General features: G+C 30.5%; 1 protein-coding gene across 1 annotated transcript; it reads right to left on the bottom strand.

The window, feature by feature from the left end:
- Positions 1 to 1,889: 1,889 nt before the first annotated feature.
- On the bottom strand, positions 1,890 to 19,013 carry LOC134687547 (dentin sialophosphoprotein-like). The gene is made up of 4 exons (XM_063547927.1): positions 18,828 to 19,013; positions 14,372 to 14,527; positions 12,503 to 12,595; positions 1,890 to 11,270 (listed from the first exon to the last, which is right to left on the bottom strand). The coding sequence occupies exons 1-4, from the start codon at positions 18,873 to 18,875 to the stop codon at positions 5,229 to 5,231; spliced, it is 6,339 nt and encodes a 2,112-aa protein (XP_063403997.1). The 5' UTR covers positions 18,876 to 19,013; the 3' UTR covers positions 1,890 to 5,228.
- Between the last annotated feature and the right edge of the window lie 1,995 nt (positions 19,014 to 21,008).

The raw sequence follows: 21,008 nt of genomic DNA on the forward strand, positions 1-21,008 counted from the left end.
TCGTTTTTTTCGTTCTTTCACATTTTCATATTATATAAAGCCCAGGTAGTCGTGTGGTCTAGCGCGCCGGTTACAGTGCAGGCAATCTGGTGTCACGATATCTCAGTAGAATGGGTTCGAATCCCGGCGAAGGAAGAATAATCCATTTGTCTCTTTTTGGAACAATAAAATATGTTTAAATTTTGCGAAACAAATTTACAGATCTTACATAGTTGGGTTGATGTTTAGACGAGCTGTATATATCTATATATATAAAACTCGTCTAAACATCAACCCAACTATGTTAGATCTGTAAATTTGCTTTCGCTTTCGCAAAATTTAAACATATTTTATTGTTCCAAAAAGAGAGAAATGGATTAGACACAACGTCTTCTCCAAATCACTATTTGTTGCTGTTGACATCAGATAATCCGTACAGTCGGGTTTCTTTTATATTTGGAATAACAAATGTTTTTAACAAAACAACCAAAACATTTAAGTAAGGCATATTATTCAATATAAATAAAAACACCGAGTGAGGGAACCAAACACAGGGGAAATTGTCCATTTTCCTAAATATGTATTCAAACACTGATTACACAATAATACCCGTTGCAAAAACAATGATTATATGGTCGATAAGGCATTGTTGGACTTAAAATGACGTTGGCCCTTTGGTAATAAGTAAATTTCAAGCATACCAGTTTTGTTCATCCCGAAGCACTTTTCCGACAACGAGTATAATCTACTCCTTGATCTTTCTAATAGAAAAGGATTGATTGAACACTGATCAATATTTCTGAAATTTTGATTTGTATTTCCTTTTCTAAAAGAACACGACCAGAACATATGAATTGAAGAAAAAAGACCGGAAAATATAGAAATTATCAATAATTAGTTTCATAGGTTGAATATGGACTATTATATATAACATGAATACACAGTTTATAGAATACCAAAGTAACTGCATTAAATAGGACATATGGGTTTTATTTAAAAAGATCTCGTTCGAACGATGCAAAAGGAAATATTGATACTGAGAAACAAAGAAAAACGTTTACAAATTTCAATATAATTCACGTATTTGATTAATTCATTTCTCTGAAAGTCATAAAACTATTTGTTTAATACTAGGCCCAACATGGCTGAGTACACATTACACTGCGGTTATGGTGTTTCCATATTTTTAATTTTTTATCTATTCTTTCTGTTTATTTGTTCACACATTATTGTCAATAAAATTGGGTTTTCTGCAACTGTCATAGAGAGGTTTAGCTAGCTATAAAACCCGGTTTAATCCACTATTTTCTACATAGAATATGCCTATACCAAGTCCATTTTTAATTTTCTTTGGATTTCTGTATAATTGTTATTTAAAATTATTTGTGGATACAGATTTTGGTGAAATATGATTAGTTTTAAATTTTTGTCTTTATTAGGTTTTTGGAAGTTTTTTTTTTATTTGAGACATTAATTATGTTGTGCCTTGTATAGAAAACGGTTTTTTTTTTTTTTTACCTCGATCTGAAAAGAAACATCTTTTTGGGGTAAACCGACATAATATTGGTGCACCCGGAGAGAGTACATAGGATGTGGAAATATTGTAAATTTTAGTTATTATTAAACTTTTCAAAATAAGTTTATTGTATAATAAATTCAGAGGAAAATTACTATCCTTATTTCTTGGTGAACGAGTTTGACCTTTTAACTAAAAATAAGGGATCTCTAAAAATCAAACATTATGAGCAGTAAATCCATATAGACCTCAAAACACTGGAAGGAACATGTGTCGACTATGAAGGTCACCTTAAATTAAATAATGTCTCCCTCTTTTTTCTGAATTTTCTTAAGTATAATTATACAAGTCTAAACTTACTCAACAACACAAAAGCGAATTGAATGGAATCACATGAATACACTATATTTATTCGTATGAAATATATATATAACGGATTCTTAATTACGAAAAATATATCTTTATTCAAATGAATAGTAAATTATATATGGGTTGTGGCATATAATACATGGATTATGCATAAATGAGGTATATCGACAATCATTTTCTAAATACTTTATTTGCAAATATTAAGTTAGCATTTAGTCCATAAAGCTATAACGGTGTCCAAATATTTACGACCTTTTTATCAATTGTCGAAAAATGGCTTAGTCCATGCGCACATGCAATTCAAACTGATTGTTTTATTTATCAATGCATACATAACTTTGAACAAATGAAATATAATAACCATTGTCAGGTTTGCTTGGTCCGCTTTGAATGATGCATTGGTTTAATTTTTGGGAGGGATATTATAACATGTAAGATGCATTCTTTACCCACATTATGTGATCAGATTGACCTAATTAGTCCGAGTGTTTTAATACTGAAAACAAAATTGCCTATCAAGTTATTTGTATAAGTACTAGAATCTGAGGTCTGATTTTCAATTTCTAACGTACTCCTTAACCAAAGTCAAAATATAAAAATGCGATTGCTGTATGGTTATTCTTGAATATGCATTCGAAAGTTTACACTTATAATAATACCCTTCGGATGTATTGTGGGGAATACTCTGTAAATTATTGCACTGCAATTGTTTCTGCTATTTAAGCAAAATGAAAATGAAATACATGTAATACCTAAGAATATATATAAGAACGTGAAAATGTAAAAAGAACACCATCCAATTATTACAACACTCCCAATCATTCTCCAAAAATTGTGAAGAGATGAGAAAGATAGGAAAAAGTATCGAGATAAAAACGTTAAACTAACAATTTATAAAAATAAATAAATCAAACATTTTTCTGGTGGATGGAATTATTTAAGTATGTTCAAAGTTGGATTTTCAGGTTGAACAAGTTTTTTTCAAAAACCATCTGACCTATACCTTATGTCAAAATGTTTTTACGAACGATTATCTTTATCCATTCATTTACGTTAATTATGAGTATATACATTTTGAAACAGAAGAGTTATATTTCGGAACCAGCCGAAAATACATAAACTATGAATAACTTAACAAAGATGTATGTTTGGCGCAAACTATAAACACCTATATATAATACTAAAAAATGTTACTAGGTAACAAAGTGAGAACAATTATACATAGAGACATAAAGGGTACTTAAATATACATGAATATGAGACCTAATTGACTAATTGACAAAGAAAGTTTGTCTACATTATGTTTGACAGGCGAATGTTCAATAGAATATATATTCACCATGTAAAATGAGTAATTTATAACTTAGTTAGGTGCAAATCTGTTGAAAGACAAGTACTGTCTTGTTGTATGTCAATTTGATCAGTTATAAGGTTACACGCCAATAGTTTCCCCTATTTTGAACACAAACGCATTTCCTGATGTTGAAATATGGAAAATGCACATATGGTAATTTAAAATTATTGAAACAAAGAAAGATGTTGTAATCTGATTTAATTTAATACATCAATCTATTCATAACACAGGAAACACTTCAGACAGGTTTAGTTCAAAGCTGAAATGATAATGATATTATCTGTAAATAATTCTAAGAACCCATAGTCTTTGAAATAACAAGGTCCAATAGAACATGTCGATATAAAACTCCCTACTGATTAAAAACTAAAAATTTCAAATAACTAGGGAATTTTGAATATTCTTCACTATATCTGGTCCAACATATTTCTCCTGAATGGCAAAATGCCACAAAAATCCCTCCATATTGATGATAATATTCAAATTGATATAAAAATATGTGGTATGAGTGTCAAAGAGACAATTCTCCATCCAAGTCAAAAATTTAAAAGTAAACCATTGCAGATCAAAGTACGGTCTTCAACACAGAGCTTTGGCTCACATCGAACAACAACATATAAGGGGCCAAAAGAATTGTTAATTCAAAACCATTCAAACAGGAAAATCAACGGTCTAATCTATTTAAAAAAAATAGTAACTAGGAACATTTATGAACCACATCAACAAACGGCAACTACTGAACATCCGATTCCTGACTTAGGACAAGTGCAAACAATTGCAGCGGGTTTAAACGTTTTAATGGTACTCAACCTTCACCCTTATCTGCAACAATAGTGTAACAATACAACAAAGAAATACACACTATAAAATATCAATTGAAACGGATTTACTCAATAAAAAGACATATTAACTCAAAACATACACTGAACGAGGAAATTTGATCCATGATGCGATGTAAATACAGTATTAATAGAATAAGGTATGATTAATTTATCAGTATTATACCGCTGTGAAATGTTATACAAATACCCTTGAACAAAACTCCGCCATTTGCAATAATATAAATCTCTGTATATAACATAAGGGGCCGTGTTATGATAACTAATTAAACAACTTCACACCAGAAACTATAGGGCAATGACTGAAACAAATATAAACAATGTGGAAACCCCATACAGAATATTAAGCTATAAAAGATCACCACATGTCAAAAATATAAATAATTCAAAAGCGAAAACAAACAGCATAATTAATTTTAAAACAATAAAAAAAAACAATATACAGACAGATACCAACGACAACCACTGAATCGTATGCCCATAAAATCACCTCTAACCTGGAACAGTGATGTTACAGCACAGAACGAGAATAAACAAGTCAACTGTAACTATATTGCTACATCAGATCGTCACAAATTGTAAAAAAGACGAAAGAGTGAAAGCTCAGTTTATGGAAGCTAGTTCAAGCCAATTATATCAAAATACAGTTGATGTAGAAACTTGAACACATGAAATTAAAAATTTATGATCATTGCAATTTGAAATAAATTTAGGACATGAACTTCATTTTCACCTTCATTCGCAATAATTTACATATAGTTAAACCTTGTGACCCTAATGGAATAAATAAAATGCATTTGTCTGTTATGATTTGATCAATGTCAGCCTTAATGTATACCATATTGAAATAAGTTTAACGAATTTAAAAACTTAACATAACTCTTAACTGAAGTCATTGATTGACTCATAACATAAATGAATATCAGATTAGATGAATGACAAAGTTTCCTCGATATATTTTAACATCAATCATTTCTAGGAGCCAACAGTATTTTTAAATTAAAGCCCAATTTTGTATTTTCTATTTCAATACATGATTATAAGCAACAGTAAAAACGTTTTTGTGTCCTTTATGGAAATATTGGCCTTTTGTAGTTTTTGATTTTATCTAGCACTATGGTACCTCCACTTGAAGCATGGAATTCAGTTTAAAATACTACCAGTACATTGATTATTTGTCCCAATGTAACCATGAATTAGTCGTTTCTCTGTGCTGATGTTGGTGTTGGTGTGTGTGATGATGGTTGTGATGAAGGTGATCAAATGATGAAAGCGACGGCATATGTGCTGCCGCTGGTGCAGATGTTGATAAAATTTGCATATGCGGATTTGTAAATACCCCAGTAGAGAAGTTATCGTCGTCAGTTCTTTGTGTCTGATGACCAACGACACCTGGTGGTACGGTAGTCATAAATAAAGATGGCGATGTCATTTGTCTAACACCTAAAAGATTGGACAACATAACTCGATTTTCTCGAAAGTTTTTAGAACTTGTTCCTTGTGATCTCGGCTGAAAAGTTGTAAACAACTCGGAATGTTGTCTGTGTGACGTTCTTCTCTCGTTTTCATCATTGGTATCATGTTTCTTTTTTGAACCAGTAGCTGTATCATCGTTTGAATCTACTGATAGAATGTCAATTGGTTTTGAAATAAACCCATCTCCAAAGTTTATGTGTGGTGATTTTGCTGCTTCTGACATTTCCCGTCTCTGTGATAAATTATCCCTGTTCCCTACTAAGACTTCTTTGAGGATATTTCTAATTGAATTAACCTTTTTACTATCATCAATAGTTATATCCCTATTACTAATAGCTTTGTCGTTGTCAGTATTGGTGTTTTCATCACTTAATTTGTCAGTTTCTTTCAATGATTTTGATTTGCCACTTTCATTATTTGTTATTTGACCATTATTGCTTGTTATACTGTCTTTGCTATCCTTTTCACTACTGTCATCATTTTTATAAATGTCATCTGTTTTGCTTTTCACACTGGTATCTTCCTGTTTGATTTCATCGCTTTTACTACTCGTACTGTCGTCACTATTTTCCGATTTCAAACCACCATTTGAACTGTTTTCGGAATTTTCACTTTCATTTAGATCATCCGCAGTGTCGTCACTTTCGGTCTTCATACTTTTTTCATCATTTTTAATTGTTCTTGTATCTTTTTCTGTATTATCTTCGTTGGTCTTATCAACCTTTTCAATATTGCTACTGTCATTTTCGTCGTCCGAAATGCCAAATGTTTTGTCTTTCTCCAAAATATTTGCAATATTACGTTGACCATTAGGATACCTTTCATTGGTAGATTCGTCAACTTCAACTAGTTTGTGAGCATCTTTGGTGTTAATTAAGAAATCCGAAAGAGAAATTGTAGTGAGGACACCGCTATTACCAAAATTTAAACCTGCAAAATCATTGACATTAATGATTTTTGGTTTTTCTTTCAGAGCAAAATCACTTTCTAAAAGTCTATTTATAAATTGACTAGCTACCATGCCATTGCCATTACTTGTCTTCATATCACCTGCTAAAGCTAATCCATTTTGGAAAATATGAATGTCTCGTTCGTTTGATACTGTACCTATCTCATGAAATGGAGCAACTACAGTTCCCATTTCTAAGAGTGATTTAGCCTTTACTTCACCGCCTATACTGTCAGCACTTTCATTACTGGTCGGTTTTTGTTGTTGTTTTTCATTAAAAATACCTTTTTCTTTACTATTATGCATCGTTGCAGTTTCGTGATTATCGATGTTTTGTTTTCTTTCATTTTTACCAAAATCACTTTTTGCATCATTCATTGTAAGCGAAATATGATCCATAGAATTATCCTTTTCGTCAGACTCGGCAATAACTTTTCCATCCTTTATATTGTCAAAACGTTCACTTATCTTATCATTGCCTAGTTGGATGATAATTGGAATATGTTCATTTGAATCGGAATCAATTTTAAGTGATTTGGATTCAACTGTTGACTCTGAATTATACTCTATTTCATCAGAACTAGTATAATATGAAAATGAATCGCTATTATCTGAAGTTGAAGCCCTATTATCTGAGGATAAATCGCTATCATCTGAGGTTGAATTGCTATGACGTGAAATGGAATCAGTATCATCTGAATATGAATCTGTGTTATCTGAAGTTGAATCACTACTATCTGGAGTTGAATCGTCACTTTCTGAAGTAGAATTTCTATTATCTGAATCTGAATCGCTATCATTTGAAGTTAAATCACTATCATTTGAAGATGAATCGCTATCATCCGAAGCTATATCACTATCATTTGACGTTGAGTCAGTGTCATCTGAATATGTCTCGGTATAATCTGAATTTGAATCACTATTATCTGTACTTGAATCACTACTATCTGTACTTGAATCACTATTATCAGTACTTGAATCACTATTTTCTGAAGTTGAATCGTTACCGTTTGAAATTGAATCGCTGTCAACTGAAATTGAATCGGTAGTATCTGAAATTGATTCACTATTATCTGAAGTTGAATCACTATTATATGTAGTTGAATCGCTGTCAACTGAAATTGAATCGGTAGTATCTGAAATTGAATCACCATTATCTGAAGTTGAATCACTATTATCTGTAGTTGAATCGCTGTCAACTGAAATTGAATCCGTAGTATCTGAAATTGAATCACCATTATTTGAAGTTGAATCACTATTATCTGTAGCTGAATCGTAATTATCTGAAGTAGAATTGCTTTGATCTGAACCTGAATCACTATCATCAGAATCTAAATTATTATAATTTAAAATTGAAAAGATATCATTTGAATTGGAATCGCTATATTCTGAAGTAAAATCGCTATCATCTTTAATTGAATCGCTTTTTTCTGTTAATTCGCGAATATTTGAGGCTGAATCACTGTCATTTGAATTTGAATCATCCGAATTCGAATTATTCAGATTTTTATCAGATGATATGGTACTTTTATTGAGTTCTGGATTATCGAATATACCTAAACCATTGCTTTCTAAATTCATAAATTCTGCCATCAGTGCTTCAAAGTTTAAGTTGACAGATTCCACGGGTGTATTTTCGTCGCTGTTATCATTGACATTGTCTGTTGCGGTTCTGTCCAGATAAACTTTGTTACTTGAATTATCTTTATCAACTTCTTTACTACTGCTTTTTTCATGATTTATGTTTTCTTTTTCAGCGTTTTTACCTTTAGTTACACTGACAAATGAATTTTCATTTATTTTCATTCTGGTCGATTCATGACTATTACTGCCAATATTGCTATCGACGTTAGGGTGTAAATCCTCATCTGAACTGGAATAGTAATCAATTGACTTAGAGTTTTCTTCATCCGAATTTTCATCTGTTTCGTGTGAATTCGAAGTTGAATCTACTGATTCTAAATCTGTTTTATTTGAAATTGTTTTGCTTTCCTCCGAATTTGATTTCCTTTCTTTTGAATTGGAGTCAATCTCTTTTGACTCTGATGAGTCATTATCTGATTTTGAAGAGTCGGTATTTGAGTTTGGGCCATCAGATTTCGAAATATCTTCTTCCAATTCTGAATTGTTTTCGTTAGACTTTAAGTTGTCTTCGGCAGACTCTGAAATGTTCGTTCCTGAATTTGAAGTATCTTCGTCTGATTTTGAAGTATCTTCGTCTGATTTTGAATTATCTTCGTCCGACTTTGAGGTATCTTCGTCCGAATTTGAGGTATCTTCGTCTGATTTTGAAGTATCTTCATCTGCAGATGAGCTGTCTCGATTTGAATTTGATTTGTCTGTTTCTGTATTTAAGCTGTTTTTGTCGGAATTCGAGTTCTGTACATCCGAGTGTGGCATGTCTTTCTTTAAACTTGAAATGTCTTCATCAGATTTTGAATTATTTTCATCTGCATTTGAATGGTCTGCATCAGACTTTGAATTGTCTAAATCAGACTTTGGATTGACTTTATCAGATTTTGAAATATCCTCATCTGAATTTTTAGTATTTGCATCTGAATTTGTAGTATCTTCATCTGAATTGAAACTGTCCTGATTTGAATTTGTGTTGTCATCGTCGAAATTTGTTTCCTTTCCGTCATTCTTCAATATGTCTTCATTTGAATTTAGATTGTCTTCGTTTGAATTTGAGCTGTCTTGATTTGAATTTGAACTTGCATGCTTTGAATTGGAGCTTTCATTATTTGAGCTGTGTTCATTTGAATGTGAGCTGTCTTTGTTTGAATGCGTGCTGTCTTTATTTGAATTTGAGTCTTCTTCATCAGAATTTGAGTCTTCTTCATCAGAATTTGAGTCTTCTTCATCAGAATTTGAGTCTTCTTCATCAGAATTTTCTTCGTCAGATTTTGATTTGTCTTCATCAGGTTTTGACTCGTCGTCATCTGAACTTGAACTATCTCTGTCAGATTTAGAGTTGTTTTCATTTGAACTTGAAATATCTTTATCTGTATTTGAATTGTCTCCTTCAGACTTCGAAATGTCTTCATCTGAACTTGAATTGTCTTCAATAGAATCAGAGTTGTTTTCCTTTGAACTTGAGTTATTATCATCCGAATTTGAATTGTCTTCGTTCGTTTTTGAGTTGTCCTCATTCGACTTTGAGTTGTCGTCATTTGATTTTGAGTTGTCGTCATTTGATTTTGAGTTATCTTCATCTGAACTTGAATTATCTTCATTAGACTTTGTGTTGTCTTCCTTTGAATTTAAATTATGCTCATTAGACGTTGAGTTGTCTTCATCTGAACTTGAATTGCCTTCATTAGACTTTGAGCTGTCTTTCTTTAAATTTACGTTATCATCATCAGAATTTGAGTTTTCTTCATCTGAACTTGAACTTTCTCCATCAGATTTTGAGTTTTCATTTGAACTTGAAAAGTTTTCATCTGAACCTGAAATGTCTATATCTGAACTTGAAATGTTTTCGACTGAACTTAAATTGTCTTTATCCGAATTTGAATTGTCTCCATCAGACTTTGAGTTGTCTTCTTCTGAACTTGAACTATCTCTATCAGACTTTGAGTTGTTTTTATTTAAACTTGAAATGTCTTCATTTGAACTTGAAATGTCTTCATTTGAACTTGAAATGTCTTCATTTGAACTTGAATTGTCTTCTTTTGAACTTGAATTGTCTTCAGTAGACTTTGAGTTGTCTTCTCCTGAACTTGAACTATCTCCATCAGACTTTGAGTTGTTTTTATTTAAACTTAAAATGTCTTCATTTGAACTTGAAATGTCTTCATTTGAACTTGAATTGTCTTCTTTTGAACTTGAATTGTCTTCGTCTGAACTTGAATCGTCTTCATTGGATTTTGATTCATATTTATCAGAGTTTGAATTGTTTTCATCAGAATTGTCTTTATCCGAATTTGAATTTCTTCCATTAGACGAATCAGATGAATCTGCAATGCTTCCACTCACGTCTTTATCAAAAATAGTTTCAAGGTCACTAGAACTATCTAAATTCAATATTTGCGAATCTTCACTAGAACTATTTGTATCCGATACTTGTGAATCTTCAATAGAATTATATGTATCCGATACTTGTGAATCTTCAATAGAACTATCTGTGTCCGATACTTGTGAATCTTTGCTAGAACTATTTGTATCCGATATTTGTGAATCTTCACTAGAGCTATTTGTATCCGATACTTGTAAAACGTCATTACTATTGTCATCAGCACTTAAAATGTTCAAATTTTCTTCTGAGCCGTTCAATGGGTGATTTTCATTGGAATCTTCAATATCTTCTTCTGTGGATTCTGAAGTTGATTCCAATGTTTTTATTTCACTTTGTTCTGAGGAATGTTTAATATCATTTTCATCCAAAACAGAATCCCCATTTGATTGACTTTCGCTGCTGTCCTCAAATTTGCTATCGTTATTTTCACTTTGCGATGTCTCTAATGAGTCATTTGAATCGTCTGCGGATTTTGAATTAAATGAATCATCAAAAATATCGTTTTCATCCTTTAACACCTCTTTTAAATTGGTAACTACAATATTTGAAACAATATCATCCAGTTTTGTATCTTCGTGTATAATTTTCTTATTTAAATCAACTTTTGATTTTATTGTTCTTTCTTTTTGAGTTGTTGACAACTTTTCTTTCAATAAGTGGTTTCCTTCTAATTGTGATAAGTGAACTTCTGGAGGTTGCTCTAGAATTCCATTTAGTGATTTCCTGATATGATCTGTTGTTGGATTAACGGTTACTGGCAAAACAATATCCTAAAAATATTAAATCGGTATTACAAATTACACACATAACTTTAATGTATTACAAGATTTAAAAGGTAAACGAGCTTATCCTATGCCAGGAGCCTGTCGTAAGTTTGTGTGTTATATATTTGTTTTCGTTCATTTTTTTACATAAATAAGGCAGTTAGTTTTCTCGTTTGAATTGTTTTACATTGTCTTATCGGGGCCTTTTATAGCTGACTATGCGGTATGGGCTTTGCTCAGTGTCGAAGACCGTACGGTGACCTATAGTTGTCAATGTCTGTGTCATTTTGATTTGTGTGGATAGTTGTCTCATTGGAAATCATATCACATCTTTCTTTTTATATTTACGGTATAGAAAAAAAATGAAGGAAGTAAAAAATACACATGAAACCACCCGGTCCTTTTTATTCTTTGCTGGATACATATATATTTGTTGACATTTGAACTATAAGGGTATGAATCTTGCTTGTATCTTTTCAATAAAAGTACATTTTTTTTTAAATACACTGAGGTATGTTATGCTGCTGTGTACAGTAGTAGCTATTTATTAGTTGTATACCACTGTTATGTTAATAGGATCATAATGATTCGACAGTTTTAAATGAGTTACGAAACGTTGATCATGTAACATACACAGCTTTTGAACGAACTACTCTTGGACTGTTTTACATCAAATTTTCATACTAAGGGGATAGTTCATGTGCAGTTGACCATATCATACCGTCATTTTTATTTGACCATTTTATATTTCTATTTAACCAATTTCGAATGGTAATGAGACTTTAGTCGGTTTTATTTAAAGAATAATAACATTGGTACATCTTGTACGTAAACCTCTTAAAATCCTTGTAAAAAGGCCACATACTTGGCAGGAATGTTTTCCACCATTCGTAGTTGATCACATGTTTTTGGATTTTGATAGAACTCTTTTTGGAATTAGTAAAACTTTGACCCACAATGACACTTTTGTGAACACATTTGCTAGGACAATTTGACAAAAAGTCCCATGCATAACAGGATTGTTTGCCATGATTTGTTATTGATCATGTTAAATCGTCATTTTCAATCGACCATTTTTTTTGGTTTATGGTCTTCCACTATATATCGGACTGTATCCGACATCTTGGTTTGGACGTGGGCATTTCCTATTAATTCTATAAACAATTTTGCATAAAAGGGGGGAAATCAAAGTACAATTTGTATTTTATCTATCTTCATATCATATAACAAAAACTTACAATTGGCAATAAATTATCGTCTAATGTTCTTGAATCTGTGTCATCGTTTATCTTTGATCCATACAGTGCATCTTGTCCATATCGTGGTTGGTTCTGAAAATAAGAGACTTATTTTTACTTTTAAAGAACATGCATTAATTTTCTCAATTCAAAAATCCTATGTTGATTTCTAAATACCTATATAAAATGCCTTTGAAAGGTTTATATACAATTTGAATTATAAAAATAAATCATGGAAAACTGAAATATCTCGATACATCACCAACTTTTGTGTTACTGCAGTGTTGCCACATTTGGTAGTTGCTTAATTTTTATTCTTCTATTGATAGCATTTTTTTTTCTAATTTACTTCAAGACTCAAAACAGGTATATTGGCGTTGACACTATTATAGATTCATGTATACATGTTGTGTACAAGGTATCATTTTGTACAAATTATAATTTGTATTTTAACTGTATACACATTGTAATTTGTATTTTAACCTTGTATAAATTGTAATTTGTTCAAAAAGTGTTTGTTCTTATTACAATTTGTACAAAATTCGACTAAAACTCACTTACAACTTACGATAATTTAAAGTATGGATTTTGTTATAAAAAAAAGCATTCACACACACCATAAATTATTATTCAATCACCATACAATAAACCTTGTTTTATAAAATACCAAACCAACTGATATTTATCAGTTTGCATCTTCCAGATTGTTGCTTCATTTGTATCATGTAAAGTTAAATACTCTATTTGTTCTATTAAGGATCAAGTATATCGATCTTTCCATTTTTGTCTTCCAATTTTGAAAACTTCTACAAGTCAAGTTGTTTATTGCACGTACAACAATGTGTAATATAAATTTAGATAACAATAATGTTTATTATTACATTTATTACATTGTAACGATTGTTTGTATTGATTTACAGCTTGATCGATATTTTGTCTAGTTCCGGGACATGTAATACTATTATAATCATTGGATACTGTAATAATATGTTAATTGTTTTGTCATTGATGTTGTGATATAATTTACGTTATTGTTTATATAAAATCGCGGGGAAATTTCTCAAAAAAAAAAAGTTTTAATAAAAGATTAAAACTGACTGAAAAAAAATTGAATTGTTAACAATGTATTAAATCTAAACAGGTTGTGCCTGTTGCTTAGTCACTTTGATCTAGGATTGTTATACTAGAATAATAGTCATGGCTTTGGTCTACTTTTTTAGTACATTACATATGCTCGAATTAAAACACATAATCGATGAATGTTTATCACAAAAATAGGGTTTTTTTTACTATCAAGAGTAAACATTGGTTACAAGACTATCAACTGTTATGTAGTTTTTAAAAAATCATTAAATGACAGTTTGACAAGTTTAATTGAAACATTTTCTTTTCGATCGACATTAACATCCTTAAATTAATTGAATATATAAGTAGATATCAACAAAAAATTATCTATATCTATTTTACAGTTGTCATAATCGTGACCTACAAAACACTTTTTAAGTATCAGCTGGTAATTGTTTCTTGTCAAGATGTACACAAAATGCGTAAAACATGTTCGGAGATAATATCATATTGATAATACCATGACACCGTAGGTTGTGTTTCTTAGAACACGTGTTGTATATTCTTGAAAGTGAAAGTAGATGTCACTTAACATATATGACACAGCATTTTGATATTTGTCGATGGAAGTATAATTTCTATACATGATTAGTTTCTATTGTACAACAATTGTATTATCTATTCCGGTGTCATACATTGTGATATTTTAAATAGTTCCTTTTCAAGGAAGTATGGCTGCTCTGTGTGTCATGCTTGTCCCATTTGTTTAATTTCGAATATTTATTTCCATCCTTCATTACTTACAGATATCTGATTATTTTCCTCCTGTGTTCTACTTAGGTTTCCAGTCAAATACATTCCAACAAGGATTCCGGTCACCGCTACAACAGCTAGACTGCCAGATATAACTGTATAAGCTATCCATCGTTTAGCTTGGGCGTGAAATTTTAATACAGTCTCCTGCAACAAAAAATAAGTTATAAGTTACTGAGATCACCCCTAGTTTTTGGTGGGGTTCGTGTTGTTTATTCGTTAGTTTTCTATGTTGTGTCAAGTGTACTATTGTTTGTCTGTTTGTCTTTTTCATTTTTACCATGGCGTTGTCAGTTTGTTTTAGATTTATGAGTTTGAATGTTCCTTTGGATTCTTTCGTCCCTCTTTTATTGATTTTTTTCCTTTTAATATAGTCAACATTTATTCTGCATTTTTTCTTAATACTGCAGATCAGATATTTGAATGTAATATAATTATTATTTGTACTGCAAAATTTAAGATAATTCTGAATTTCAGTATAACCTTTTAAAAGTGAAATTGTAGTTTCGAATGATTTTCTACATTTGACATTCAATGGGAAATACTAAAACGTAATAAAACTCGACCAGACTTTTAAACGAAAACAAAAAACATTCAATTTGCATAAATTTACTTTACATCCTTGTTTATCATTAAATTTAATTTGATTTATAACAACTTTATCATTATGATATTAAACGACAAAGTTTCCTACACGACGTAGAATAATAACATAAGATTTTAAGACCTCACGCTATCTCTAAAGATGAGAAACATCTTTAAAAATCGTATGATGTGTTCTATTATTTGTGAGTGTATTAATTAATTGTCCAATCCCCTTTTACAATACAGGATACTATCATAAATAAATAAATGTTAATATATCAAATCTGTTCATACATGTATCTACATTATGTTGCTAGTATACTCTACTACAAGTCTTATCGTAAATTATCTAGTTATATTTCCACACGATTCGAGCATAATTGAAATAACAGGTATATGAACTCATTGTATATTTCAAAAGAGTTGAAAAAGTTATATTTTGTTACACTAAAAAAAAAATTGCGACAAGGTTGTCCTGTTTGTGGTCTCTTTTATCATATCGCGTAAAACAAAATTTCTTTAAAAAAATTCTTGCCAGGTTTTAAGTTTTGATAATTCTGATAACTAAAGATTAAGTTTGATTCATTATTAGTTTTCTATAAACTTGCAACAAATATAATCAACCAGTTGAAAAAAATGACGATATACTTGGAGAATTTATTTTAACTATGCAGATTGTAAAGCGCTTGGTTACACACTTCCTCAGTCTGTGATTAATGTGCAATATGATTTAGTATGGTGATGTCAAAAAGGTTATAAAAACCGGTTGTGTGATGCGTTATAATTTAATTTCGAATCATTTTCGGATTCATTCCCTTTGAACTATTTATTATTCAATTCCATTGTTAACGTAACTAAGGTTTGTATTTAATTCCGATTTGTAAAAATAAACAATATCTCCATCCTTCAAGTATAATTATTTCGTGTTGCTAGTTCTTTCGTACTATATTTATATTTTATAAATGAGGGTAAAGTAGATCGATGAATTCGTAAAATTGGAATCGGTTGGGGGTTTAATGTCTACAAGTTTATCTATAAAGTTAATTCTCTAAAGTGTATAGCGGGTTTGTACTTGTCGTTGGAAATAAAATTTATAAATGCAAGTCAAATAAAGCAATTATACAAGGCAGTGCATTTGTCATGTATGATAAAATAGAATATGCGGTAACAAAGCTTTCAAGTTGTCAAATACATCTAATATTTTTTCTTATATGAAATGAGACCAACTGGCGATTATTTTACACGCTATGTTGTTTTAACAATGTCTTTTTTTCCCGAACCGAAAGAAATAATTATATTGAAAATATAATAATGAAAATACCTAACTCAAAGGTTAATGTAAAAGGGGCGAACTGGTGAAATCAAACGTTATAAACCAAATCTCAAGTTTTTTCGTTTCGAATGTCAAAATCATTTCAAGTGTCTAATTAAAATTTTGAATGTCTTTGCAGATATTTAAATTCTTTGAAATTGAGTGCTGATTGTCATTTACTGCAAAATTTTGTCAATAACAGGGTCACTTTTCAACGTGGTCAGAATGCATATGCTTTGCAATTTAATCTTTTTCTTTTGATAAAATAAGTTTGTTTCCTTTTATGTATTGTATGATAAATTGGAGTTCAAAGTCGTGTATCGTTACTTTTGTTGACAAATATATTTGTACTACAACTTTGTCATCTTCACTATCAGTCACATACGCCTATAAAACATTAAATTACAAGTTGACATGATTGTTGTTTGTGGTGTAAACTAATTATATTTACAACGTAAAATAATTATGTAATATAATTAATCTTAAACACGCCCCTCAAAGAAATATTACGGACTTTTATACATAGTATGACAATTTCATGTTCTAACCATTGGTTCTTAGTTGGTCGAAAAAAAAGAGTATGCTTTTCACTTTGCGTTATTTTATTTTTTTGGGGGGAGTGATATTAAAGACTGCTTAGCGCTTAGCTTAGGGTCGCATTAATGATTATAAAATATATGTGTCCCGGAGGAATGACATGTCTTCCTGGAAGTATGTACGATAACCCTTTGAACTAACACGTGATTATTCAGATCAGTATGTTGCACTAGTACACTAGTACACGACAGAGTGAATATTTGCCACTTGAATTTGAACATTCATCTTTCTTTCATCTTTCGTCAAATAAAAAAAAAATCGACCATTTATCTCTAAACAATGTAACGAATCGGAAAATATTAATGGTTGAAACCGAATTTAACTGCAATTCAGAAATATCAAAGAATCAAATAAACTTACAATTTTGTTTAGTGAAAAGGTCACACAATCTTCAATGAATAACCATTGTTACTCAGTTAAAAAAAAAAGCAGTTGGTACCAAAAGGTTGGTTCAGCAAGGAAGTTCGACAAAATGAAGGGCAGCCCATTTGAATTGGCACTGAAATGAGGATATTGATAAGAAGAACTTTTGATTATATTTTTTTTGTTTTTTGGCAAAGGGCTTAAACGTTGAATCAGGATACCTTCTCATTTTTGCCTTCATCCTGACCACCTCAATTTACAGAACATACACGTGTGTAACTCTTTATTTGTCCTCTTCACGTAATCATATGTGTGAAATATTTGCCACTGGTCGTTTAACAAACAATACCCAATTGAATGTTTTACATAATTGAGAACATTTCCAACATGCCGAAATTTAAATTGGCGGATGTGTACCTCACATAATTTCCGAAATATCCAAAAACAATAGGCATTATGGACGACGTTAGTAATATATTACTGACTCCTACGATTTAAGTGTGGGTGCGAGGACATCCACTTCTACAACGTTTTAACATTACGTTCAAATTAATAACAATGAGGTTGTTTTAAAATACGATTGCAATTATCATCAGCTCAGTGGTTAGAACTTTGGTTCTGACATGATTTATAAGATATTTGCTTCTCCGCTGAATTTGGCTATTTATTCTCTTTTAGTCAAATGGTCAAGAAGCTCCTCGTGTAATCAGATTTTTATACATCATCGACTTTTTGGGGGAGTGGGGTGGGGACGAAGGTTATGTAGTAAAGCGCTTCGTGACAAAATTTTATTATCATATTCTTGTATATATATTTATATAAAAAAAAGATGTTTTAGTGGATCTTCTGATAGTATTTTAATATAAAGAAAGAAAATAACACATCCTATTAAACATTAATAATTTCAATTTGATTTTAACCGCTTCCACGATGATAAATTTATATGATGCTTTAAATTAAATATTCATGTTTCGAGCTTCGTAACATCTACGAATAGCAAATAGTATTATGTCCCAGATAACATCCAGTTCATTAGTATTTGTTTCACTGTCAAAATCAGATACGTGTGGAAAGAGACGGGGAAATTAATATCAGTGGGGTGTAATACGTTTCTTATGTGTTACTGTTTATTATCATAGGTTGGTTTGGGGGGGGGGGGGGTGTTTAAAGTTATTTAAAAAAAAATTATATTTAGTTTTCTGGGGGGCGGCTATGTTAACATCTGATATCAGAAGATTTTCAAACAATTTTACAGAAAAATACATAATTTAAGTAACTTAAAAGTTATATTTTGCTTAAAAAATTCATATTTTGTTTTCGATAATTACTCAATTTATTGGAAAAAAACATATCTGTGCAACATTTAAGCATTTATAATTTGTTCACATCGTCAAAATATTTCAAATTGTTGGAAACTTTAAGTTCACACATCAATAGTGAATTTACTCTTTGGAAATGGAATAAATTATCAGTTTGTTATATAAAAAAAAAATATGGTCAATTGGTTCCATCTCTTTATTATTATTAATCGAACCCATATTATAAAATTACATCGTTTTTGTCATAAAACATTCTATATCTATCAATTACCTGTGTCTTTCTGGCAGATTCCACATCATCATAATGACCATCTTTCATTTTTGGAATTATCCTTAGAAGTGTTAATTTAACTGTTTCATTCACACAAACGATGGACAGCCACTTATGTTCACACACCACTTAAGTTAACACCAAATGTTGACAATTATAAATAGATAAGACACCATTAACTAGTCGTGTTGTAGAGGCGGTGCCATATATAATGATAATATGTATTTTGACAATTAATAATTACGTTTGATTGATGTTCAAGTATACCGTAGGGAATTTTTGTACTGCATTAGACTGCGTACAACGACAAAGACGTGCTATGTTATTGTCTTATTATTATTATTATTATTATATTATTATGTTTTATTTTATTTTTATCAAATGGATTCAAAGAGTACAACATATTTCACTAGTTTCGATCAAAAACTGGCTTTTATTAATTCTACAAATGTATATTTGTTTTTGTTTTATTATGTGTTGTGTACTTTGCCTTACCATTTCAGGCAATCTCGAGAAGTAACAATAATGGCATGAAGTAGATTCTGCATCAATGTGTTCTACTTTTTTCAGATGTAAAATGTAAAAGTTTCATTTAATTCCTTTCGCAATTTAAATTTGTTTAATTGTATTTTGTGTATTTGTTCATCATTTTTAATACTAAAATGTTAACATCGTATTGAATGTGTTTTTCATAAAGAAAATTATGTGTACCTAAAATATTTTTTCGAAATATACAAAGCAGCTGGAATCATGGGCGACGTGAAAATATGTCACTGACTCCTACGATTAAAGTGTGGGTGCAAGGACATCCATTACTACAACGTTTTAACATTATGTATACACTGATAACAATATAGCTGTTTTAAAACAAGATTACAATTATCATCAGCTCAGTGGTTAGTGCTTTGATTCTGACATAATTTATAATATATGTCTGTAATATTCTCCGCTGAATTTGGCTATTCATTTTAGAATATCTTTTTTGTGTATTTGTTAATAATATTTTAAACTAAAATTTTAACATCGTATTGAATGTGTTTTCCAAAATTACAAAAAAAAACAGATTAAATCATAAGTTTCATATGAATAAGGAAGTTTCCTCTACTAAAACATGTAAATTTTCTAGTTATTTTAGATAATTACTAATGCCCAAAAATCATATTTTGTAATGACAATATCTTTTTACTTTCTACGTTGGAATAGACAGAATGTAGGTAACTGAAAAATGTGTGTGGGGGGAGGGGGGTTCTTGCTGGTGTTTGATACACTTTCTAATTATATTCCTATTTCAATGTTTTATCAATATTTCTTATTAGTATTAAAAAAGGAAAAATACGTGTTTAAATGTCAACTTTTGAACATTCTTCTTTCATTTTATATTGGTTCACGATTTTTTCGTCATCAATAATATACGTGTATAAAAGGTCAGTCTTTCATATCTTCTGCTTCCCAAGACAAGGATTAATTCTCTTGAACATATGAATTGTCATTTTATTTACCAAAACTGTATTTACATTCAAATATTAAACTTCTAGTTTTACTGAATTATAATACAAAATATGTATCAGTCAATTTTTGATAAAAAATATTTTGGTGTGTGCCCATCATTGATTTTTTTTCTTTTTCTGATGGTGCTTTTGTACACTGGAAAACAAAAACTAGAAATAGAATACTTTTCGCGATTTGCCTTCTTGAAGAAATATATGCTGATCTGATCGAGTGCAATAAAATTGCATGTCTGTCTTCTTAATTGTGTTGCCACCAGTGGTCCAAATTCTACCAATAAGTATCAAATTCGGTGTTTGTTTCCAATATGATATTTATAGCTATGTATACGTGTGTGTATGCAAGTTCAACATTAAAGAAAGATGTGTTTGGTTATGTAGGATATGTATGATAAATATCCAGCAAAGTTTAGAAAATGGACTTTAAATGCATATCCGAGAATAGTATGGTGGTCTCTAATCGATTAAGGATTTATAATAAATAATAACAAAGTTTATATATTCATTTGCTCATCACCAAAATTTAAAAAATAGTGAAATTGTTTTATGAATATAAAACAAACTTTCCAGATTTATCTTATTAAAATACGTGCGTGCTTCTTTTAAATTTATGGTCGCAAACATTTAACCACCATTACGTCATAAAGAGGGCTTTGGTCACAAGCAAATGTGCTTT

Source organism: Mytilus trossulus, chromosome 10, assembly GCF_036588685.1.
Source record: "Mytilus trossulus isolate FHL-02 chromosome 10, PNRI_Mtr1.1.1.hap1, whole genome shotgun sequence".
Classification (NCBI taxonomy): domain Eukaryota; kingdom Metazoa; phylum Mollusca; class Bivalvia; order Mytilida; family Mytilidae; genus Mytilus; species Mytilus trossulus.